General features: G+C 40.1%; 1 protein-coding gene across 6 annotated transcripts in view; it reads right to left on the reverse strand.

Moving 5' to 3' along the window:
- CARMIL1 (capping protein regulator and myosin 1 linker 1) overlaps window positions 1–26,484 on the reverse strand; it is a 193,889-nt gene that overhangs the window by 43,026 nt on the left and 124,379 nt on the right. For all 6 annotated transcript variants that reach the window (XM_057414782.1, XM_057414781.1, XM_057414777.1 and 3 more), the window contains 8 exons: window positions 24,104–24,276; window positions 21,773–21,841; window positions 17,148–17,241; window positions 14,515–14,613; window positions 11,934–12,062; window positions 11,542–11,673; window positions 3,462–3,637; window positions 1,400–1,487 (listed from right to left, as the gene is read on the reverse strand). In XM_057414782.1, the coding sequence (XP_057270765.1) occupies window positions 1,400–1,487; window positions 3,462–3,637; window positions 11,542–11,673; window positions 11,934–12,062; window positions 14,515–14,613; window positions 17,148–17,241; window positions 21,773–21,841; window positions 24,104–24,276 (960 nt within the window). The remainder of the gene's footprint in view (window positions 1–1,399; window positions 1,488–3,461; window positions 3,638–11,541; window positions 11,674–11,933; window positions 12,063–14,514; window positions 14,614–17,147; window positions 17,242–21,772; window positions 21,842–24,103; window positions 24,277–26,484) is intronic.

The raw sequence follows: 26,484 nt of genomic DNA on the forward strand, positions 1-26,484 counted from the left end.
TGAAAAGCAGCAAGTGTCAAGCATCCAGAAACCATTACTGGGAGGGAGCAAACCCCAGTTTTGAAAATGAGGTACCACTGAAACACTGACAAAAGGAAGGCACTCTTACCTCCTTGGCTATGTAAATATGAAGAGTAAAGAGTATCAGGAGAAAAACAGTTTTGTTCCTATATATAGTGTTGGTTAAAATATTGGAATAGTCGTCTGATTCTGGGACCATAGTTTTAAAAGAGGCTTTTAAAACAGCTGGACAAAGTGCAGTGGATTCTTACTGAAGTGACTCAAAGACTGGAGAAAATGACTTACTGTGCAAGAGTCGGGGCATGACCATGTTGTGCAATAACACTGGACAGAGACAGCCCACTGCTCATGCCAGCTGAGTCTGCTCCAGGACTAACTGCAGCTCATCAACGTGGCCACTGCTGCATAGCTCCTGAGACCAGAGGTGGTAACTTTACACAATGCTGCTCTGTATCATGAAGACACACCCTCAAATAACAGTCATTTATTTTTTTATTTTTTTTTATCTTTAAAAAGGGGGGAGGGGAGAAAGTGTGATTTGTTTTCTGTGTATGAGGATTTTCACAGAGAAGAAATAAAGAGAAATATATATGGTTCCCTTATGTTGTGGTGAAAAGCATCTGAAAAAATCCATGACTGCAAGCTGAAGCCAGACAAGTTTCAATTAGAAATGAAGAGCAATTTCAACCAGGAGGATGACCACCCAATAGCTTCTTTAAAAAAAAAGCACTGGATATTCCTTACAAAGGCCCTTAAATGTAATTTACTTACATTAGAAGTAGAAACGTTTTTCTGTAGGTACACAGTTGGTTATTTCTTCTACTTTTGGTGAAGCAACAACCTTTATAATAAACAACTGAGCCTTCCGACAGCTAAGCACCTTCAAATAACAAAACAGTGTTTCCTTTGCTATGTTTCTACTCCTTTCTCTTCCAACTTTATACCTATTTTTCTGAGGTAGCCTCAAGATGTACTTGTTCAGAGAACAAGATCTCAGCAGTCCCTTCTCTAAAGAATGAAATTTTACCTCTCATTTCATGAGCAACCAACTCTTATCATCTCACCAGAACAAGTACTGGCACTGTTTGTAACTAATGACTCAATGCTACATCCTGATGGCACTTCTATTTTAGATCTGACAATAGTGCAAAAGATAATAGGACAAATATATAATGCAGCCTTTCCCAAGGCTATATCTTCCTTAAAGCAAGGAGGCAGGAGCCCCACAATCATACTTCAAATTATGTCAGTGATGCCAATGAAAATAAGAACAATTTCAAAATAGAGCTGTGCTAGGGGGAAACTGAACAAGTTATGAATGTCAGTGGCATTGTTAAAATACCCAGCAGATTCAGCTATCAACCATGCAAATACTCACCAGTTTGTGATGGCAATGGGAAAGTGCATCCAGGATTTCATCTACCACTCGGTCAGACAGGAAAGAAGCCACTGTTAGCTTTACTTCACTGTGTGAAGATTAAAATGAGACAGAGAAAATTTTAATTCACACAGGAGAATTTTGTCTCTATTACACGTTCAACAGTGCGATGATTATCCACAGGGCTGTCACTTTATTTGAAGTAAAACATTACAGGGTGTCAGGCTACATGACTGCAGGTTTCAGAAATAAACTCATGAATCACATAATAAACAGAAGAGCCTCTGTACCATATTTAACCTGCTTCTCACATTTTTCTAAAAGCTGAAATGAAAACATCTGGGTAAGAGAGCTGAATTAAAACCACATGTGAAATGCAGCACGGAACACTCCACCTCTGGAGTCAGAGAAACGTGAACCTCAGGTGAATGGGATTAGAACAGTGCTGCCTGTTTAACACTACTACAATCCAGGCATTTTCTCTATTTCTTTTTGTGTTTGTCTGCCAGTTAAACAACAACTGTACAATGCTGCTTCTCCAGTCCTTACCATCATAACTTGGCGTCCTCTTTTTGCTCTAGGTAACCACTTTGTTTGAAGATCTTAATGTCTGCCATTCCCATTACACAGATGTATGTGGAACACCCACACACCCCATACCTGAATTGAGGTTTCACTGGTAACCTCTTACCAAGGAAATGTGTACCTTGAATTGTTCCCTTGGAGTCCCATCGTTGGCCACAGTACAAAAGGCTCAGGCTGTGGAAGGCAGCTGAGCTGCAGCTGACAAGCATGTATGCCTGCCCTTACAGTGTCAAGGGCAACTGTTTCAACTGACACTTACCGGTAAGTAACATCATTTTGCTCTAAAGTTTTTATGTGTAGACTGAGTTACATTGGATTAACAAAGCTATATCTATCTGGAGCTAGCACTACTGCTGCACAAAGGCCGGGGAAAAAGATAATAAACTCCTTGGAAAAGCAATGCAATTCACAGAGACGTAGAATGGTGGCCAAGCCATGACAGAAAGAGAACAAGAGTGAAGGGATTTCTCTTCAGTTACTTACACAATAATTTCAAATAGTATAAGGCAGGAAGGGTAACAGTGTGGCACCCACTGACAGTTGCAGCTTCTACAGGTGGAACGGGAACTATCGCTGTCTCAGGGTCAAGATTTCTTTGACAGGACTGAAGTGAAGACAACTCACTCCCTGAAGCATTTGAAACACTCTGAAGGCATAGCTAAAGTTCTTAACACCTTTTCCTGCCAATTTTGCTGCACCCTGCAAAGCTAATTTCTAAGTCTTACTGTTTTCCCTCTTCTGCAAAGATATTAGCATCACAATGGAAAATTATGTGCTTTTCCATCAAGCAGAAAGGACTCCTAAGACAAATGATGGCAACTGCAAAGGTTTAAGTACAGGTCAACCACCTTATACTGCATTAAACTGGTATCTGCTTAATACGAAGAAAGATGCAGCAAAAGGTCAGGTAAAAGACTTTCCTTTTTAAAGAGCAAACAAAGAGTTGTTTGGGGTAACTGTTTCTGTCCAGGTTTGTGGTTTGAATATCCAAGTTTCCATTTTTTAAGTATGTCTGACTGCTGTGCACAACTCCCACACAAAATTTTAAAGTGATTTCTACAGCTACAGGACAAGGCTAAGTGCAGCAACAGACAGCGCACTGTTAACATAAAAAGCAAGTTAAGTGCAATTTTCGTCTATTCCAGTAGCTCAATATTACCTGAGAACATAAACAAGTTAAAAAAAAGGTATCAGTCATGAATATGTTATTTGTGTACCATAAGCCCAAACTCTTACTAAATAAAACAGAAGCACATGCATTAATGATTAAGTCAACATCCCTGGAGATTCCAACTATTTGAATGTCTTGAACTAAGTTCACCAGACATGTCGACAATTTCCTGCTCTTTGAATTCCTTAATATAGTTTCTTGTGAGTCACCAAAGCATTCAAAAAATCTTCTACTATACACACACATACATGCAACCCAAGATCCAAATTCTGTAACTAATTTTATTCAGTTATTCTTTTAAAGTACCTAATTTTATTGAGGATATCAATTCCAGACTGCTCCAAGAGGACATTTTTCACAAAAGTGCGCGGGATGGAAATCTTCTCAGTGCTAGCCTCAATCAGGTCTTCACGGATGCGAGCTTTCTTCATTACATTTGGGCACAGGTTTTCTGCTGCATCCACCATAGACTCAAGGAGTGTCTACAACACAGTAAGCAAAAGCTAACATCAGCTATCGAGGTTTTCATCAGCTGGAAGATCACAGCATTATTCTGGGCCATAGCACTATGACACTTTTAGACTTGTAATTTTCACAAATTCTCTTCCTAATTTCCAATCCATTTTACAAAATAAAGATAAGAAAGAACCACGTACTTGTTTTGAAAAGACCCACAACTGTACTTGATTGCCTTTTTAAATATGAAACATTTACATACCTGTATATTTGCCAGAATCTGCCTTGTACACCCACCACTGCTGCCTGTGCATGCTGCAGAAGCAGATGCTCTGCTGCAGCTGCCTTTGCTCTAAGCTGTGCCCTGAATCAGCAATTTTCATTGACCCACCAATTTGTAAGAGGCATGAGTACATGAAGGAGACTTGTAAGAACTTGACATGCTGTACAGAGCTGGAATATACTAGCCAAGTATTAAGAAGTAGCTACAAGTATGATTTGAGTGGGCATACAAACCTTTCATATATGGATCTCATTTATATACCTGGAAGCCCACAGTGAAACTTAGGTGCAGTCAACGACTTCTATTCTTGTTGTCCGTGACTCCCGCGTCAACAAGCGGCGCCCGAACAGGGACCCTCCGATCGGTAACTCGACAAAGACGAGTTTGAAGGTCCGACAAAAAGGAGGGGGCGGAGAGCCAGCTGAAATTCAGCGCTGCCCTGGCGCTGGGAAGTCAGACGTCTGCAAAACTTGGGCAATCTCACCCTGATCAGGTGAGCAGCTGGGGAGGAGATGGGGCACTTGCTATCCAAAGAGGAACAGGCGGTGGTGAAGCTCCTCCAACACATTCTCTCTAAGAGAGGACTGCAATATGATAGTGCCGCCTTACAGAGGCCGTTAAAGTGGTCCCGTGATCGTGAGGTTAGTAAAGGGACCAAAGGTGCACAGAAACACTCTAGACTTTGGAGATCGCTGTTCGAGACTTTGAAAGAGATGAAATTGGAAAGGGCGGCGGTAGCTTCTGTATTTGCCACCACAGCTCCAGAAGGGGCTGTCTCCCCTAACCCCCATCACAGTGCTGCGGCTATGACTTTTGCACCTCCTGTGGTACCTGGAATGGTGCCGAAAAAATCAAAGCCTCGAGCCGATGAAAGCAAGAGCCAGGTCCGCAGATGGCCACGTACCGAACGAGAGACACCTGACAAGAAAGACATAGCTGCGAACAACGGAGACCCTGAGTTCAACCTAGGATCAGACTCCGAGTCCCCTGAATCCGAGCCAGATTTATATCCTCTGCTTCCAGACTCTGACTCTGTCTCCCGGGTCGGTCTGCTTGGCTCATCAGCAACTGCTCACTGGCCTTGGAGATGTTCTTGATGAAAAAGCTTGAAGCCCTCAAGACTGGGACTGAAACGTCTCCATTGGTGCCTCCACCTTATCCTCCGTAAAACCCCTCCCTTAAAGAAGGCAAACAGGGGGAGGGGGTGGGAGAGGTATCGGGGGGCACAAATCCTGCGCGCCGTTGGCACGGGTTAATCAAAGGTGCGATCATTACTGGTGAATTTTCTTCAGTGGGCCTCTCTGCATATCCTGTGTTTACTACACAGCAGGGGGGTAAAGAGTGGGAAGTTTTTGACCTCAAAATAGTTAAGGAGGCCTGACAAGTGGTGACCACATATGGGTTAAAGTCCTCTTATACTCAAGCTGTATATGTTATGATTTTTTTGTGCTGTTGACAGGAGACTTTTAATGACTCCCCTGCTATAATACATGGTCAGGCATTAGGTTCAGGTTAAATGACTAAAACTCCGGGTATTCTTGTCCAGTACAAGGATTTGGAAACCGGCATTTGGAAAGGTCCTGTGGAAGTAAAACTAACTGGTTGAGGTTATATGTGTGTAAATTACAGATTCCGGTCTGCGGTGGGTGCCAGCTCAATGGGTGAAACCCTGGAAAGAGTCAGCATCACCCCAGGACACCCCCCTTGTCAGTGACTGAATGAATTGAAATTTGAGCTTAGGACATCCGTTTTATGGATGTTTTCAGTCCTTCTTAAAGTGAAGAGAGCAATCTTTTTTACGTTAAAGTAAACAAACAAACAAACAACCCCCCCCCCCCCAAACCTCCAGGGAAGCGAGATCAGCGCGGGATACAGATGTTTTGTGTGATTTTTCTGGTGGTGGGAAGGTCTCTTTTATGCTCTTATCAGGGGTATTGGGCATACTGTGACGGACCGTGGACTTGGGATCCCTTATACAACTCATTTAATACACTCTCTCTGTGATACTCATGTACTAGAAGTCGGTAAATATAAGTATGTCCAGGTTTCTGTCGACCTTTGGAGACCTTTATAGATATTGCTGGCCACTTCTTTCGACATAGGCTGGCCACCTGTGTCGGAATGAGTGTGCATTTTGGTCAGTATAAAAGCCCAAGCCTCATGCGATGTGGGGGGGGCAGAGCCTCTGCGGGGACGCCCGCTAAGGTTGAGCCTGCCACCTCACACTGCAATGATGCTTCTCGGAGCTGGTTTCCTGTTAGTCTCCACAGGGTCCTTGTGCCACGTTCTGTACGTGGGGCTGTAGTGGGAGTAATGATTGTCTGGAATTTGTGCTTCAAAGATTGTAGTTGTGTGGAGCGTGCTTGTGGGATCCCACAAGTGTGTGTGTGCATGTGCTGAGGGCAGATGGTGTTCTGTGTGGTTTTTTTTGGTGTTGGGTTCATGTAAAAGTTTTTAACGGGGAGCAGTTTAACATTTCGGGCATGAAAGGGTTAATGCAAAAGTGCGGTTGCCAGCAGGTATTTATGGTTGCTGCTGAAGCAGGCAGGCAGGCAGCTGTAACTGCTGCCAAGCAGGCCGGTGTTTGTAGGGTGAGCATCTTTGGATCAAAAAAAAACCACAAAAAAAAACAAAACCAAAGGCAATGATGCAGCAAACTCCTCACCAGTTAACAACGTGCAGTTTAACCTGTCTGCTTCTCAAGAATGGATAACCTGGGGGAGGGGGTATATTTGTGTCCTCCTGCCTACAGGTCCATGGTGACTGCCTGCAAAGTTTGTCAAGCCTTGCCATGAGCTGGACAGACGAATGGAAAAACCTGATGCCTCAGCTACAGGAGCTGACCGTGATTACCCCAAGCAGAATGAGATAGAGGAAGAGAAAGAACAAATAACTGCAAAACATCACTTGGGGGCAACTGAAAAGTAACATCCTGAATGTGTGTGCTTGTAAAGTAGCTATTATTAGAGGTTGTGATTTTGTGTATAAAACCACCTGTATTTACTAGCTAGTTGCCAATAAGAAACTGCACCTTGTATTGTATAGATTTGTCACTTGTAAAAGAGATGTTAGAGTATGGAAATTTGCAGTAGCTGCTAGAAAATGCTAAGGCAAAAGCTAGAAAGATTTTAATACAATGGTAGTGTTATAAAGCAGGTGATGGAACAAATTTAAGAGGGGGGAGAATTCCACTGGTAAGAAATTTCTTTGGCTAGTCCTTCACTGCCATCAGCATCTTCGACATGCTGCTGCACCCTGCAATAGTTACTCTGCTGATGTAAATTTGTGTGTGCCTTGCTGTAGTAGCGACTTGGTACTGGATGAAGGAGGTGAAACTGTGCATTGACAACAAGGTGCAAGGACTGAGGCTGACCAAATGCCTGCTACCACAGTCAAGGGCAAGACTGGGTTGGCCTCTGTGTTTGCCACCAAGAAGAACCTTTAGCTCCGCTGTTGGCTGCAACCTGGCAGGCGTGGAGCGGTGGGGACATATGCCATGCCAGACCTTGATGTGAAGGATGGCCTCCCCTGTTATCAGAGAGCCATACAGCAGAAAAAAGGGGCAGGCCCAGCAGCCTGTAGCTGGCATATGTTGGAGATATAATCTAGCCCAAATCCCCTGCTCAAGTAGGGTCACCCAAAACATATATAAAACAAAAAGGGGGAGATGTGGAGACAGTGTTCTCACGGGAGAATGCATAATTAGTACATAAACTCTGAATAATCCTGAAAGATACAGCAAGGCTATGAGAGGCCCGAAGAAGCTTAAGCAAGCAAGATAAGAAGAAGCTGGAATTCACTGAGTTAATGAGAACTGTGGACTGTTGGCAAGCTTTCGAGGCCAAGTTCTCACACCTGTGCTTAACCAATTATATGTTAGTCACTAAGGGTCTTCAAGACATGTATCCAACCATAATATGCCAACTCACTGTAAGTGCATGTAAGAAATAGTATATAAGGAGTTAAGGCTTTGTAATAAATTCGGCAATCGCTTGATCACATTGATCGTCTCTGCATTGTCCGTGACTCCCGCATCAACACTGAAACATCTTTATTTTAATTGCTTTCAGTTTTTGGATCTAAAAAGCTTAGGCAGGACCACAGAAGGAATGATACAACCATCTGGCCAAGTGGAAAACTAAATTTTAAATTCATACTGATTTACTTACATGCTGACGTACACCTGTGTACAGTAAAACAGATTCACACTAAGCAGTATTTTCTGTAAGACTGGCAATTGTTCAAATTCTCTCCTACATCCACCTCACTTCATCTCCAGTCCCAGAAACTCAGGAAATCTATTTTATGCATATTTGGAGGCTGTACGACCATCAATTAATTTTCCGTCAAATAACTTTTTTCAGAGATTGCAAGAGGTCAAGGCTCATCAGCACAGGATTTGAAAACAAACTCTCCACGTCCATTCCCAGCATGAGGTGCTACTTGGTAAACAGATGGTTCTTTCTGGCAGCTGGTCCCTTTGAACACTGAAGCTGTCATCCTGCTGCACCCCAGTGACCGTGGGGTCTCCTCAGGCTACAGTGCTTCCAAAGTGGCAGGGGGAATAAAGACACCATCCTTGGTTCATGCAAGACCCATTTCCCCCATCTCTGAATACTCTACATAAGTGGGACAAGCAGCATCTATTAGAAGACATCAGATTTTTCAACATACGCCATGTTGCATGCAGCTTTTGAGCCATTTTTTTAAATTCAAAGGAAGATGGAAAGAAGAGAGGAACAGGACAGAGCCCACTTTACTGAAATGGGCCAAGTCATCTCCAGTAAGACTGAAGGTTAATAACCAAATATAAAAGGTATTTACAAATAAAAAAAGGAACAAAATCATACTTTCCTTGAAATGCTATCCTAGGTATGCCTAGCTTTAACTTGGATGCTTTTAAACTGTGCAAAAATAACAAACTGTACCCCATGAAAACTCTACAGATTTCCTTTTTCTTCTCAATCTCACTCCATTGGTAAGTGACCTCAGGCTGAACTCCATCTTACCAGAACATCTTTCTACTTGCATAGCCCTAACTGGCAACTTTCATATGCAGATACTGAGGTAAGAAATAAAACTACCATTACTGCACAATAATTTTAATGATTCGAAGCAGCAGTCTGTAGCTTTTAATTGACTAAGTGTAGATCTACAAGGACAATGCAGCAGCATGAACTAGCCACAGAGCACAGGGAAGTCTGATCTTTACAACATTTGATTTACAAGTATAAGGGACAACTGCCATTATAGCTAATACGGAGCTTGTTTCTGGGTTCCCAAATTCTCTGCACTTTAAGGACTTGTCCTGCACTCCCTCCTTCAATACCCAAGCAGATTATGGTGTCATAACACTAATAAAAGAGCCTTTCAAATCCCTGCAGCATTATCCATATGGAAGATGAAGAACTTCAATGGCAGACAAAACTGAGCCAGCCAAACTACTAATGAGTACTTCTGACAAACCCATTTTCCCATACACCCATGTATTCACTGGTGCAACTGTGCATTCTACCTTGAAAAACCACACTCAGCTTCCCAACAGTCACAAAGACAAAATGCTGCATGAAGGCGTCAGTGGGAAGCAGGAGGAAAGACTAAAGACCTTACTTGAAAATTTCAACAGGAACATGATCTTCTCTTGCCTAAGCACCATTTGTCTTGCATACAATTTTCCTTTGGGCCTTTTTAACTGGATAAAGCACCTTCGGGTCCTGTGTGTCCACAGTGACACCAGCAGGAGAAAAGAAATACAACGGCCTTGCTATAATTTCTTTGACTAACTCAACTCACTTCAAGATTTTACTTTTCCTTATTTTAACTTCTTCCTCCCCCCATCCTTTCTTTGAGGCTAAAAGGAAAAAAAAGGAAAGAAAAAAAAATCTCTTACTTGCCCGAAAAGCATTCACTGACTTTACCCAATTTCTAAACAAACACTCCTATCTAAAATCAGGCTCCAGTCGCTATGGAAGCTAAAAATCAAAACTCCACTTACAGCATCTAGGATATTTCCCCCCTAACAATTACAAAAAGAACTATACTTACGTGAGCTCTCTTATCTATCTTCACAAGTAATAAACTGCACATAATGTTTTTAAATTGACCTAAAAGACTGGGAAAAAAAAATCCTAATGCATGTTCAACATTTTCTCTCCCATGCCAAGAATGGCACCATAGAACCTTTCAGCCTTGAGTGTAAAATTAATGAGCGTTACAATATACAAAGAGCATTACGACTTCATAGTTTCTTGTGAGGCACTTAAACACTACACAAATCAGAAGTAAATGTAAAAGTTAGAATGGTTGAGCTAAAGTGCCTTTTGCTGTAAATGTGTGAAAGTGTAAATGGAAGACCCATTAACTCAATCTTATGCCAGGAACTATAAATAACATTCCAAATGCTGAAGAGGCTTTCCTCCCTGCCTCCCCCTTCTCTAAGACTCTCCAAAATGCACAGGACTTATTTAAGTGTATGAGCCCTGCAAAAAGGGCTGACGTGACTATTCCCATCCCAATGATATCCTAGAAGCTCTACTGAGAAGAATCTGGTGGAGAAATTGCTTTCATGTCTGCAGAGATTAAAAAAAAGTGATAAGGAAAACTTCACCTCATTTCATATAATGGGGAAAGGGAAAATACCAGAAATTCAGCACGATGTTCCTCCTCATTAACTTTTTAATTTCCAACAAGTAATTAGTAATATGGTATTATTATTGCTTTTCATTATATTCCCACTGACTGAAACATTTTCATGTTGTTTCAACTGAAAGTTCAACCTTCACTTTCCGATCCTTTGATAAGTTTAAATACAGAGAAACACAAGAAAGGTGGCTTAATCCTAAATTTAAGTTGATCTGAATTGCCTCAGAATCATATCCTTAAATTCATCAGCTTCCATACAGATCCCAACAGTTGCTAAAGTTTCCCCACCTTGACTTCTTCCTGGACTTACACGTGCTTTATGGGTATCTATTTCATGTTTATTATACAGCAAGATCTAACATAATTAAAGGTAGAATTTTCTGAACAAGAGCTGGCTGAACTCAGGTGAGAATATTTACGGATCAATGATGTCTGTTTCCAGAACCGTTGTCTGACAGGCAGCCTGTGAAAAGATTTCCTGTAAAGCTGCCTGTAGCAATTCTTGGGGCACTCTCAATGCATAGAAGTTACCCAAACCAAAGAGTTAAAGTGGAAATTCTGCACCAGGTTCAAAATAGTCACTGGGAAAAAAATTCTGCAATGCCGTCTACAGAAAAGCAGCTTTCACTCCAGTGGGATACCTTAACTAGTGAGTACTTTTATGCATGGCATGAGACTTTTTAGGGTGTTTGAGAGATGCCTTTATTAAGGGTCTAAGGAGCAACTGGCAATTCTTCCCCTTCTACAAGACAAAATAAGATGATAGTAAACAGTTTTTGCTCCTACTGCCCTTTGCAAACACTAAAGCAATTTTTTTCATTCTAAACAGGCAAATATCCAGATAAGACCCAAAGTTATAAGGAGCTAATAATGAAAAGATAGCTTATGTATAAATATACTGAGAAAATTAAACAAACAAGAGTGGCACATTTGCATTTAGCAACAGAAAACCTCAGATTTAGTTATTCCTGCATGTGAGAGACAGTAACACATCTATCCACAGACCTTAAGTTGTTCATCCACAACCCTTGTGACTTCTCCAGCCATGGATTCAAGTGTCTCTTGGATTGGATTGGAGAGTGAACCGTTCGCTCCTGCCCAAGAAGCTCCACCGAGGTGATACAGATTTGGTAGGAGCTGTAAGAGAGAAATAATCTCTTTGGAAAGTAGGCTCATCAACACCCGTCTTCAAGCCTGGACAAACACGAAATCTCTCTGCTAAATCAAAGCCTTTATTAACTAGAATTATTTTGTCACTTTCAATACTACCTGTAAGTGATCATTTGAAGAAAACATACTTTTCTGACAGATTGTTATTTCAACTCCCCCAGAAGAGAAAAGCTGCAACCACACAATGGACTGCTCTCAGTATTACCAGTATGCTAGGAAAGGCTTACTGTTTTGGAGTTCTTAGCATCCCGCATAAGCCGTTCTGCAGATTTGACATCTTCCTGTACAGCATCCACACCACAGTTTCTTAAAGAGTTGAGATGATCTTGCACTTTAACACATATTCTGTCAATCATCTACTTGAACAAAAGACACAAAAAAGATAAAACATCAGAATATTGGTCAAATGCAAACTGAATTCAGTCCAGGTAGAAAATCAATACTAACATGATGAGATCTGTAGAGACAATATAACAATCTGGAAACACATGATCAGAGCTCAGAGGTATATCAATGCCACGGAAGAAAAGCATTATATCTCACAAAGACACACCTAAGCACTGGAAAAATAAATAAAACTTTAATATTAAAGAAAACCCACAGAAACGTTTTCTTGTTTCTCCCCCTACCTCCCAGTTACCTCCAGAATAACTGCAAATAACCAACAAGTTACTCATTTCAAGTGTTGTTCTGTTTTTTTTGAGCAAGTTTAATACTGAAAATGTTGCCAATTCTAACACTTAGCTCAGAAGGTCCCTGAATTGTTAAGAATTTCAGACAGTAAAAGAAAGCTGGTCAAAAAAGCCAAGAGATTTTTCCTGTCTAAGCAAAATGCAACTGCGCAGGCTTATGGACCATTTTTTCAAATGTAAATATTCCTTGTTGTAAGGAAATTACAACTACCAAAGTAGAAGTTTCCATCAGACCTTTTGCAGTAGAATAAATTGAACTTAAATCTGTATCTGCAATAGAATTGCATTCAACATGCTGAAAATACAGGGCAGTGTATTTGTATCCTTACATTACAAACCAATACGAATACTGAACACACAGTCAGTTTTGATTAAGATACATGAGGCAAGGAGACATAATAGTTAAAAGTCTTTATCAGCCCATGGAGCATTCATTAGAACCGGCTATTTGACACTTCGAAGCAATATCTGAGCGCATGTGTCATCATCATGAAAAGTCGGGAGTTCTAGCACATATCATTAGCAACAAGAACTGAAATAATCTCACAGCATGCTCCTTTTCTGCTCCACATGACTCTCCCTCTTCAAAGGGTTTTGGATGGGGTTTATTTGTAGAAGTACAAAAAGCTAATTAATTATTAGAGTGGAAAGTCCCATTGGGACATCTGGACTAAGAAAAAAAAGAAAACACAAAAACCCCCAACACTCTGGGAATAATCATGCAATTCCACCATCCTAACTAAAAAATCTTTTCCAGCTCTCTATTAAAACTGTTTTTGAAACCCATCCTCACAATTTAATTTAGAAATGAGTAATTTTACTTTTAAAATAACAATAAACTACAGTTACTGAAGCTTGACGCATGTGTGGTTGTTGGAGAAAAGCACAACTAAAACCACCAAACTATGAGAAGATCTAAACTTAATTCAGATGAACTTGGGAAAAACAGGTGGCTTCAGAACAGATAAATTACTAAAACAAAATAAAGTGATACTGCTCTTCCAGTTTTTAGTACCAGCACATCTCTGTATACTATTTTCTCTGTCAAGAGGTTAAAGTACAATTTCAGCTTCTAGTAATAAAATCCTGCCCCATTAAATTTTAATAACACAGGCAGAAGGAGGCCACTTTGAATGAAGATTTACAAAAAAAAAAACATAAATGCAGAAAACAAATTTCATTGACTCAGCTGAAAAGCAAAACAGATATTCCTTTCTTGTTTGCTGGAGTGTCCCATTTGTGTGGCAACACAACTGGTGCAAACAAACATGGAAGTAAATTTAAAACAAAGGCAGTGACAAGTTTTATTCTGCTTACACCACCTTCCTTCAGTGGTGTACTGGAGCTGAAAACAGCCCTGACAGGTACTGACAAGAAATGCACTAGAACAGAGAGAATGGTAATCTACCAGAGAAAACACTTGTAGATCTCTCAAGAGAAAGGATAAAGAAACAAAACAACATGTGGCATTTAGGAAACCTGGTAGTGGTTGACAGAACACAGAAGCTTCTCAGATTCAAGCAATATTTTTGGCTGTGTTAGACAGGAAGGCTTTTCAGCTGTCCAGAGTATAAAGAGCACAGAAAACTTTCACCTTCCTTTGCTCCTGTTCTCTGGGTACAGCTTCCCATGATACCCACAGTTCTGAATGTGTAAGGTACACAATGATTTGCTCTCTAAGGCTATTTACTCTGGTGGCACTTAAAGGCATGATTATACATGGTTACTCAGTGCTAGGCAGAGACACTAGAACTGACTCAGACTCCAAAATTTGCACAGCATTACGATGATGCTTATCACACTGATGAGAGCCTTCTGAAAAGTCAAGACTCCTCAGCACGAATGAACTAAACTGTTCCTGCTTCCAACAGTAGCTCATCCAGAAATAGCTTGAGGCTTTCTCTACACACTGCTACTATACGCAATGCCTCCCTCTAACAAAAGCTTTATTTTTCCTTCACAAAAATATTGTCATTAATAATTATTATTTTTTGGGAAACTAAGTTTCACCCTCAAGCTATATCAAGGTTCAAGCTACTCTGACAGAATGAGAGAGAACTTTGTCCCCAGGCTGATTTTAGACACTAAGAAGTACCAGTAAGGAACAAGTTCTCACCTGCTGAGTGGTACTAGTGACAATGCCTTGCTGCAGCCGGTATGCTTGCTCCTGCAGGTACTTTCTGGTCTCGTGATTACGAAGCAAGTAGTTTTCTATCTAAAAAACAAAGCCAGTTTAGGAAATTGATTCAACTCTCCACATTGCAATTTCCTTTCATTTTTGCTGTCATATCAAAAATTGGGACTGACAGGAAAAGCTGCCTGAGTATGTTTGGTTATCTGCAAACTTTGTGACTCAGTGCTTCGTATTAATTCACTCATGGACTAGTGAAACATCATCAAACAATGTGCTTTAGCCAGTTTTTTCCGAATTAATCTTCTATTTTGAACAATTTAGTAAGTTATGTTGACAAAGGAGTAGATCCAGGTTTGAGAAATATTAGAAGGGACTCTATCCATGAAGTGCTGCTGTAGAGACCATGATGACACAAGATAGTAGCTTCATTTCCTTTGGCCCGCTGCAAAGACACAGATTTAAGTAGCAGTATGGTCTTGGAGAGAAGATAAAATATCTGAAAGTGCCTAACTGCTACAGGAGCCTCAGTTCAAACGTTACGTAAGGCTAAGCAGTACTTACATGCTCTTAAAAGACAAGTGATTCCTACTTACAGCTACTGGTCACAGCCTACCACAACTGTCACCAGTAGTAAACTTACCTTCACAGTATCACAGTATGCTAGAGATATGCTAGAGATTGGAAGGGACCTCAAAAGATCACCTAGTCCAATCCCCCTGCAGGAGCAGGAACACCTAGATAATGTTACACAGGAATGTGTCCAGGCGAGTTTTGAATGAATCCAGGGAAGGAGACTCCACAACCTCCCTGGGCAGCCTGTTCCAGTGTTCCGTCACCTTCACTGAAAAGAAGTTTCTTCTCAAGTTTAAGTGGAACCTCTTGTCTCCTTCAGCCAGCTTAGTGGCACACAGAGTAACCCCCTAACCTGGCCCCATCAAACTTAGTCAAGTAAAAAACCCCTACTAGCAAACATTTAAGGTTTATCAAAGGTGATGGATCTGGTCTGAAAAGAAGAGAGGGGAAAATGATGGGTGGAGGGGCCACAGGTTGTGACGCAGAGACTAATAAGGGTGGTCACCTCTAAATCTGCACCAGCAGCAAGAACTGGAAGAGTCTGACCATGCCTGGCAGTAACGCAGAGTTTACCCAGTTTGGCCACATTAAGTGTGCTGCAGCGATACTAGAGCTCGAGGGGTTTGCTACCATGCCCATCTGGTGCTGGACCAGGGCCAGAAGCACTCTCACTGTACTCAAGCTGTGGTGTGCTGAAGCTTACAGGCCTGAGACGTTAGTCAGTTGAAGTGCCCCCACACTGGGCATGACAGCTCAGTTTGTGCAGACAGGCATTTCTGTGTGCATGGAATTAGCTGTGCTCACAGCACTGCTCCCGAGACCTTTTGTTTGGAAAGACCTTCCTTGTGTTGTGTAAAGAAAGCCTGCACCACACAGGTTAAAACAAACTCAGGGCCTAACAGTTTAAGCAACTTTGACATGAATAAAACAAAATGCTCTTTATACGTAATGCCTAATTAATGAGAATTTAAATCTCCATGGCCAGAAGCTTCACATTTTTGTCAGAGATGCACCTATCATTCTAGATATGAACCTATCTACAATTATATTAAATGAGATGTAAGAAACACATCCATCCCCCACGATTCAGCTTTCTTAAAGCAGAATTTAATCATTTTATGCATCAAAGAAAAAGGCACTAACTATCAGCACTTCTCCCTGTGAGAATCACTTTACTGAAAATTTCTTTACTAATAAGGATCATAGACGTTTGCTTTTTAATCACAGTTATCTGTAAGAACTATTTATCAGGTTTTTTATGACCTTATCCTGGCTGAAGGAAAACTGCTCATTAAAGAGATGTGAACTGTATGCTTTCTGACTGAGCAGGAGGCTCATTTGGAGCTTGCAAGATTCACTATATAAAACTCCCAGCTGTGTTTTAATAACTCATGCAAATGGAACAGCTACACATACTGTCAACACCTCTTCATCCAAAAGAACATTTTGGTGCAATTGTTTATTTAGGGCAACATACTGCATAGATTTTATATGTACAATATAAAACACAGGCAATAAACATTTTCAATCTCCCCCACAATTAAAGAGCACCCTTTGTCTTATACAGCACTGACTGCACTTTTTATGACAAAATGAAAACCACATACCAATAATTCTATGCACATGGAAAGCAGAGCAAAGCACACAAGCACATGTAACAAACATGCCAGTTTCTAATTCTCCCTTTCATAGTTAGGCACAAAGAAAGAAAAGCACACAAGCACACATGTAACAAACATGCCAGTTTCCAATTCTCCCTTTCATAGTTAGGCATACAGCAATACAAGTTCTAGCTTGTACTTATGACTTTTTGACACTGTACCATTACATTCCATCAGCCTTCACTCCGACCACTCTTTAGAATAAAAAGCCTTACATACTCTTGCAGCACTTGATTACCACATACATGTCCACACAAATCAAACAATCAATGAACCTAGCCTAGAAGTTTTACTCATGCAAGCCTGAAATCACAGCCACTTAACATTATTACTGTATTTTTAGTGGTTTTATTTCCATAAAGTTGGATGTATATGCAATACCTTTTGCAGTGCCTCTTCTGTTTTCTCAGGGTTTGTTTTGAGTGCTTGGGAAGCATCATTCATTGGTATAGGCATGAATCTCAAAGTATAATTCCTAAAGAAAAATAAAAGACTTTTTAAATAATAAAAGTTAACCTTATTACTGTGCCTCTTTATGGAGAATGACTAGACCGGAGAAATAAGAATGTATTTTTCACATTTGTGTGGACTAACTGGAGGCATGCACGCTCCTTTTTGCTCCTACTTCTTCTTTGCCACTAGAGAGAGGTGGAGATTTTGAAAAGCAAAAACTGCAGTCAAGTGACCAATGCCCAGTGGCTGTGAATTAAAAGGCCAAGCTGTCCTCTGTACCTTTGTGCACAAGGTTGAATTACTTTTTCCTACTTCAAAACAGAATAGGCAGTGTTAGTGCCTGCTGGCATTTCTATCAGATCTAAGCCTAAATGGAAATATTCAGTAACAGACAGATAGTGACTAAGAAACTGAGTTTCGAAAATTTACTATTTAATAACTTCTTATGTTTACAAGGATTTGAAGACACTTGCTGAATTTTTAATAAAAGCTGACAAAACATGCATAGCATCTCTACACCGCTTCATGCAAACAAGTGCTCCCTGCATTTTACTTATTGCTTGCAAAATATTTCCATAGGTTTGTCCATCTGCTGCGATATGAGAATAAAGACAGGGTTTTGGTCTTGAGTGAAAATTGCATTTAAACTGAGAACATAAATTGGCTCGCATGACACAGTTAAACCTAAAATGTTACATGAAGTGTTGTGCCCACACACCTTCAAATTTGAGTAAGTGAAAACAAAACAGCAGGAAATTCTTAAAACCTGGAAAGGAATTTTTTCTTCCTATTTTCAATAGTCTTAATTTCCTGCAAACATCTCTTCCTCCTCCAGCCATCTGCGAACGTCCCATCCTCTGCTCCCATTCCATAGAGAAATACATAAATATAGATGGAACCCCGTATTTTTGAGCACTTTAAAGTTGACCATTTCAACTGAGTCAACTCCATTGACTTCAATGGACCCATCCTCACCAAACACGCAAAATCCAACGGCAGACACCTTAACTACTGTGAAACTCCAAGGTTCTTTCACTTCCTCTCCCACCAGTTGCTTAGCTACATGAAACACCACTCTCTGAAGGGCAGCAGTGTTTTGAAGTGCCAAACACACCAATGTCTCATATACACTACCCAACATTTTACCTTAAATTATAATTAAAAACTTCTATGTTTCTTCCCTAATGTCAATGTGAAGGTGGTGAGGCATTGGCACATGCTGCCCAGAGAAGTTGTAGACCCCCCAATCCCTGGAAGGTTGAACAAGGCTTTGAGCAACCTGGTCTAGTGGAAGGTGTCCCTGCCTGTGGCAGGGGGGTTGGAACTGGATGATCTTTAAGGTCCCATCCAACCCAAACCATCCTGTGATTACAGAATATATATATAGCTGTCAGTGCCAGGCAGTTGCTCACATGGAATCAGCAAGGTCCCCGTCCTTCCACACTGTTCAACGGCCTACTGCATTATAGCCATAAAACTTGTCCTTCGAGAGAACTGTGCAAACAATGCAGACCCTGTTAGTGTCCTCATGTAATACTAAACAGCAAACAACTGGCTGCCCATCAGCATGGGGAAAATTTTTAAATGCCAAAGATACCAAGCTAAAAGTCAGACAGTAATTACAGAACATGCTGATTGCCCACTACCTGCCAGGTGGTGTATTTATTTAGCTAAAAACAGAGGTAGAATTCCAAGGAATTCTGCAGCTGTTTGACATTTAATATAACTCATGCATTGAAATCGGTAATTGTCAGCTCTCATGCTAGTAATTATATGCTAAATTCAATTTAGTCAAAAGCTTAGTGCACTGTCCCTCACACGCACACACAGGAGAAGGGTGGGGAAATGAAAGGCAAAGAGATTTCATGGACACAGCGTCACGGAGGCCAAACTTCAGATGACCACTATCTCAGTAAGGCTCTGTACTTGCTTTCCTTCCAGACAGATAGCATTGTATTGGAATGCTACTTTATTTTCACCTAAGAATTAAGCAGCTCTAAGGGAAAAAAAAAAAATAAAGAAAGAATTTAAAGCTTGCTTTTTAGCTTTGATCATCAGAGCAATATTTATCTTCACGCTTCATTTTTCTCTGTTTCTTTTGAAGTCTAAAATACTCCTCCATTCTTCTTTTTATTAGCACTCCAGTTGTCTCTTGTACCAGTGTATTTCTCTACCAAATGGAAAATCCAGTGATTTCATAATGCATTAATATTCTCAGCAACATAACTATATTTAAAGGATGTCAAATTTCAGAGGGTGCTAAGATACTGGAAAGGATGTCTCAAACCCATCCCATCTCTCCCTCTACATACAGCATGTGTGACAACAGTCCTACATTTGGTCCCTTGTAGTAGCTTCTGTCCCATTCATGACATACATTCTTTGCTGCACTGATGATGATTTTGCTACCTATTTGTTTTTCTTTTTAATGGGAATAAGATCATCTGTTCTGCAGGCTTGTGCACGTGAATTTCATGTTACTGCTAAGGGAAAAAGTTGTAGCCTTCTAACAAACCCCAGCATTTACCATGATATTTTAGAACCTGAGCTATTTATTCTATCAGTCCATACAGAAAAAGTATCGTTTAGAAATGAATGTGGGGCAATACTGGACACTTCTATGATAAAGTGGGCTCTAGGCTGCAAAGCACAGAAGTACATTCTTATTTTCATATTAAAATTACAGAGATACAGGTCCCTGTTTAATGGCCAGGCCGAACAGGATGCCCACTATTCTCACATGCTCTCCTGAGCTGCCAGCTGTACTGAACCCTGAACTCTACAGAAGATCCTCTCAGCATCTCACATCAGCTGGCTGGGACACCCTTGGGGCAACTCTGCCAACAGCCATGCTCCTGGAATTCGCTTGCAGGAATACAACTATAAACAGATGAAAAAAAAGCTGGAAGGAGAGGAAAAAAACAATCTTTAGATTACTTCAGCCTGTTTTAAAGTCTGTTACAATCCCTCCCAATTCTCCTCAGCCTCTGCATAATACTATGAAAGCCTAGCTTGCTTTTTTTAGTGGTTTAGTGTATGATTTCATTTTGTTCTTTAGAAAGATAAACACCACACACAACAAGTATACCCCTAAGCATTTTCAGTATATTTTGACCCATTTTGAGCAACAATTCTTTCCTACGGAGTACTGATGGTTTCATGTTTTTTTTTAGGCAACATATAGTGGAGGATGTTTTCAAGATGGATTGTTCAAAGGCTAATAGTTTTCAGTCATTATTGACAGCTCCTCTCCTGCAGGTTTAAACCTTTGTTGCTTGTGGCTTAGTTTGTAATATTACCAATGGTTTTAACAATTTTAAAATGTTAGAGGAGACATAAAATGACCTCAGCTTCAAAGGTAAATAAATTAGATGCCACCTCAGCAAAGCAGAGTGCCACACAGTTATCTGTAGCATTTTTTTTTTTCTTAGATGATTTGCTTTTGCCTTAGGATTTCCCCCTCCTTTCTATTTACTTATCCAAGCACTTCAAAACAGAAAACTTGATGCTCCCCAGAAAATAGACATATTTTCTTTTCTACCCCGTCTCATAAATACACATTCTATTGCCCTCTAAAAGAGAAATGTCTGCAAGCTGAAAAGTAACCTTTGCAAATTATTATTCAATACTATCAATGGAATCACTCCAAGATGATTTGCTTAATTATGCATCATTTATATAATTTTCCCCACCAGTGCAACTGAATTCATTTTGAAAACAAGTATACGAACTACAACAGTTTCATAAAACAAGTAACTTTATAAGCTCTAGCCTCAAAACCCCTCCAAGGGCTAAAATACTGCCCTAAATAGTGACACTGTTTTGAAAGACATTTTATCTAGTAACTAGCAATTGCACCTTACCTTCACCTTCTGCAGACACCCTTTCTTCCTGAGGGATTTAACAGTGTGACACAACTGCAACTGCTGCTTAATTTAAATCTGTAATTTTTCCCTCTTAAAAAAAGTAGTAACAACATATAAAGAAATGTGATGGAGATGGAGATAGATGGAAGTCGTTTAGCATCTATCACTGGTAATGGCTGCAACTATAAGTAAGCTCAGGGAAGCAAAATGACCTAGACTACAGTGATTACAATGAAAAATAGCAGTTCCTGAGATAACAATTAGTTTCAACTTGCTGGGGGAAAGGGAAAAATAAAAGCCAGCCCAAAAGGCATGCTTCAGTAATTTTCTGTTATTACATACAGCTTCATTCACTGACTAGAATAGAATTTCTGCATGCTAGCCACACAAAAGAATAAAGAAAATGGAAAATATTCTCAAATTCAGAATTTTAATGCTAACAGTAGAACTCAATGGCCTTAATGTTGATAGCAGAGTATGGATGAAAGAGCATTAGAGCCTTTCCCATCCTTTTGAAGGATGTGAAGTCATACATTTTCCTTTAGATTGAGCATCCTGATGCTTAAAATTGAGAGCGCTCAGCGTCTTCAGATCATACTGACTGCAGTGAGAACTGCAGCTGCTCAGATCATTCAGGATCTAAGTCCTTGGCTTCTTCATCAATCATTCAGTTGCTTGAGAACTTACTTTTCCAGTGCCACAGCTATGTCCTGGAAGCCCTGCGCAGTGATGTTATTCTTGTCCCATATTACAGTTCTAAGAGGTGGAGGTGAAAAAAAAAGGAAAAAAAAAAGGTTAAACAAAAAGCACTGAATAAATCTATACTGAAATGTTGCTTATTGAAAAAACCCAGTGCTGTATGTTGAAAGTTGTATAGTGAAAGGCAACATTTTAAAAACCTGCCTCTAGTTATACCTAAAACCTTGAAATGTCAGAAGTTAGGGACAAAGATACTACAAAATTCAGTCTCTCTTTTTTTAAAGGAGACTCTGTACTGCATTTTCTACCACCAGCATAAAATTGTAACTTTCCTAAAATACAGTTAATAGAAGGATTTGGAGATAAAATGCCAGCTTTTTTCCAGGAACAGAATCAAAAATAAAGTTCAAATGTTTGTGTTTGCAAGCCCACACTGAAAACTAAGAACATTGCAGCAAGTGATCAATCCCTGTTCTATATAGGTTATATGGCTACAGTTATAGAAAAACGTATTTAAAGAATTCATACTGAGTGGCAGTCAAAAATTGCAGACTATTGCATATTCAGTCCTCTACTAGCTCACCATACAGTTCCTGTGATTCCACATGCAACATAACTAGCTGCCAGTATAAGCCATTAGGTTAGGTGCATAATTGTAGCTCTTTTGAATACACAACAGTGATATGAGTGATCAAGCCACCCTCCTCCTCCCTCAATTTAGGCCACTCAAGCAGACTGCCTGGCAATTTGTGAACACATGTTCAAAGTTCTCATTAGTAGTCAGAAGAGACAGTCAAGCAGATAAACCTTGCCTGTACAAGAGCACTAGCTGTAGTTGTGATTAAAAAGTAGAGGCAACCCCCTCCTCAAGATTTGTGGCAAAAAAAGAGAAAAGATAGATGGCAGGGTTTCACAGGTATTGACACCCTTCTGCTGTTGCAGAATTACCCCTTTATTTTTCAAATGGAAAGATGGAGATAAAGAGAGGAACATCCACTCTGCAAAGATCAGATATATTTAAGGTCAAATCTTGAATATTTTGGTCACTGGAAAGTGTGTTTGTATTTCTACCCGGATGTGATGTTATAACATTTTAAGCAGAGCCAGTTACGACTACATTATTCAGTTTGTAATCACACCACAGACTGTGGTGACATTATGCCAACTGTGACATTCAATGTACTGTGAAACATTTCAGTCTGCCATCTTGAAAGCTGTCAAGGCTTTTATTTTGTCAGGCACAGTGGTCATTTCAGGTTAATACATTCAATAAGTCTAAGTCACCTCTCCAGTGTTTTTAATATTCAGTTTGGGCACAGCAATACAAAGACCAGAATCCCTGCTTCTGAACAAAATAGCCAGGACTGTTCTATCCTACGGGGAACAAATGCCTGGAGACCAAGCATAAAGTGGTCTCTTCACACAGACAGTACACTAGGAAGGTTCATCTGCACAGTCTGGCAAGAGGAGGAGTTATCTTTACAGATAACGGTGACATATTTAGAGGTCCCCATCCAGATTCATACTGATTGAAGGTTTTACATGCTGGATAGGAAAAAAGTGATACTCTCAAGCCATCAGTGCCAGACATGTGCTAAAAAGCAGCGAAGTTGTCAGGTGGATGAAGTTGCAGAGAAGAGATGCCAAGGTCCATCAGCACTGTAGTAGGGAAGGGAAAGGAGGGATGGTCCATGCTGCTACCCACTCTGAATTCCACATGCTTCTAGCTCTCCTAAACAAATTGATAATCCGGAAGACAAAGAATGATTTAACTTAGTTTCCCATCAAATATTAATTTCTCTGCTGGGAACGCCTCCAGTAGAAAAGATTGAGCAGAGCAGAAGAGAATGGCTAAGCACTGGAACAGGGTTTCCAGAAACACCATGGAATACCTGTACTTGGAGATCCTCAAAACCTACCTGGACAAGGCCCTGAGCAACCCCGTATAGCTTTAAAGTCAGCCTTCCTTTGAGAAGGACATTGGATTACGCAACATTCAGAGCTCTATTAACAAGGATGCTTGGATTTTTATTATGATCCTAAGAAATTTAGAGTTCTATTGTTCCAACAAGAGGTCTTTCATTTAAATTAGAAAATGTAATTTTCTCTGGTTTCAGTTATAGAAATGTTTTTACAAAAAACAATCTGCTTTTCCTGGCTTTTGTTAATTTGTTGAAGAAAAAAGGATGAGAATCTTTCCAAATGGAGACACTATAAAGGTGGCTATACACAGAAGGGTTCTGAGGCGAAACAGCTTAAGTCATCACCTTCAGTATTATTAAGCTATTCTGTCTTTTACTGCAAATACATTTCCCTTACCTGAGTTTGGTGTTTATCTGTAAGGCTTTTGCCAGCATCTTTGCTCCCATGTCTCCCATGGCATTTCCACTAATATCCACTTTTGTAAGAGAAGTATTGCTGCCCAAGGCATTAATAATGATGGTGACCTCAGTCTTCAGCTTGGAATCTGCGAGGGACAATGACTGCAGAGGCTGTGGAGCACAGAAAGGGCACTGAGAACAGCAACTGATAACACACTCATTTCCCAAACACCAACCAAAAGTTGCAAGTTCCCCAAACTCTTGGAGACAGCAATAACCATCAAAGAGTTATTTCTGTGTTTGCTGCAGATCCTACAACACATGATAAACTGGGAGTCAACAACTTACAGCACAGGTGTCAAACACATACACACGGTAAGTTGCAACACCCTGTGCTGACAGTGCCTTCAATTTCCTGTGTTCTATTAAGTACAGAACACAGCATAAACCCAAAATGAGGCAACAATCAGCTTTGCAAGACAAATCTCTATTGTCCAGTAGGTTTCACTTAACCAGCATGCTTCCCTGTCAGTGACAAAAATGTCTAGCACTTCCCTCCTCTCCCTCAGACCGAGAGATTTATCCAAGGGCAAATTAGGAGCCGAGACATTGCTGAAACAAAACCAATTCCTTTAAACTGTTTTATTATTATTCAACTTCAGAAGTGATTGTGCTTATGTGTTCCTTCAACTACGGGCATGGTCATTTGGGAAGAAAGAGAGAGAAAACTGTAGCAGGTCTGAAATTAAAAACAGTAAGAAAGTATCTATTTAAATGTGTAAGTCAATGAATGTTATTCGCAGTGGTGTTCTGACACCTCTGACTGCAGTATCTTTAGGTAACTTTATACATACATACATACAGATAGATAAATAAATACACACGCACTATGTTATGCTGAAACTACTTTACTGGGCTCTGGTAAGGCAAACTTTAAGCCTTAAGAAAACCTCTTTTAAAAATGTCTGTATTCTCTCAGTGTCCCAACACTCAACAGCAGGAGCTCAAGAACTACAGTTTGTCCATCACCATGCCTTGCAGATGTATTACAATTGCTAAAAGTAAAACTGTAATTTGTCTTAGCTGATGCACGAGAATTTCACAAAACATTTCCCTTGCTCAAGTGTGAGTTCATGCAGAGGAGGTTGCTGTTGTCATACGCCCACTTAAGCATGTACTGGAGGATGAATTTTAGAAGTTAAAATGTCCAAATTACATGTCCAAATGTCCAAACTAAAATGTCCAAACTGTCAGAATGGGAAAATCAGTATCTTTTAAGGATGAACCCACATTAGGTGCCTAAAGCTGAGATTAATATAAATAAATAACTGAACTGTGCACACCTTCTGGAGTCCAAGATGCTTGCATGGTACCTGTTATACAATGGGACTCCAGCCTCCAGACATGACTGGATTACAGTGATAACTAAAAAGCTTGCAACAATAGGAAATACACTTACAAATGAGGAAATGCATAAGTATTTGGAGGCACAGCAGGTTTATAATTAAAAAGGCTAACAGTAACACAAGCCACATGCTGGTTTTATTTTAAATGGAAGTTATTAAATTACTATGTTAATGACCTTAATCTGTCTATGTTTCCCCATTTTATTACATTATGTACCCTAAAGAATATTAGCATCATGTTAGAATGGCACTTAGAGCTCTTGGCACAAGTTTGAGGAGACCTCCTGTGACAGATTTCACAGAAACGCAGCATCACTCCGACAGAAATCGCCAATAAGCTTATGAAAGTCAAGGTTTTTCTGCTTCCTACGTGCCACTTCAGAAAGGTGCATTCAAGTAACTTAGCTGGAGGTGCTCCCTCCCACATGCCAATTTTTCTAAACCTCATATATCCTCACAGGAGAGGATGTTTCACCTCTCGCATTCAAATACTCTGAAAAAAAAAATACATTATTGAAAACACTTCTGCACTGTGCTCTGCAAGGGTTTACACCTATATATCATTACTACCACATAGAAAACATGTATATAGCCCAGTAAAGTACCTGATATATTAGCAGTGTCTCTGAAGTGGATGAACTGCTATTTTTCTTGCACAGTTACCCTTATCATTTACTCGGTGAACAAGGAGCAAAAAGCTCTGGACTCACTTGGTGCCCTGAATGCAAACTACAATCAGAACTTAACTCGGTATAATTAAACATACGGCCTAAATAGTCATTACATCCATTATCTGACCATTACATTAAAAAACCCAACAACAAAAAAGCCATGAAACCCAAATCCCCCAAAATAAGGGCAATACTCTAGATAGCCTACAAACACTAATTCCTTGTAACAACTTAGTAGTTTGAGATGGATATTTAGGAAAAAAAAAAAAAAAGAAGAAAAAGAAGTCTGACAAGCACTTCAG

The sequence above is a fragment of the Pezoporus wallicus genome, unplaced genomic scaffold (assembly GCF_028554395.1).
Source record: "Pezoporus wallicus isolate ANWC-B61680 ecotype Strahan unplaced genomic scaffold, APGP_CSIRO_Pwel_v1 contig_2, whole genome shotgun sequence".
NCBI lineage: Eukaryota > Metazoa > Chordata > Aves > Psittaciformes > Psittacidae > Pezoporus > Pezoporus wallicus.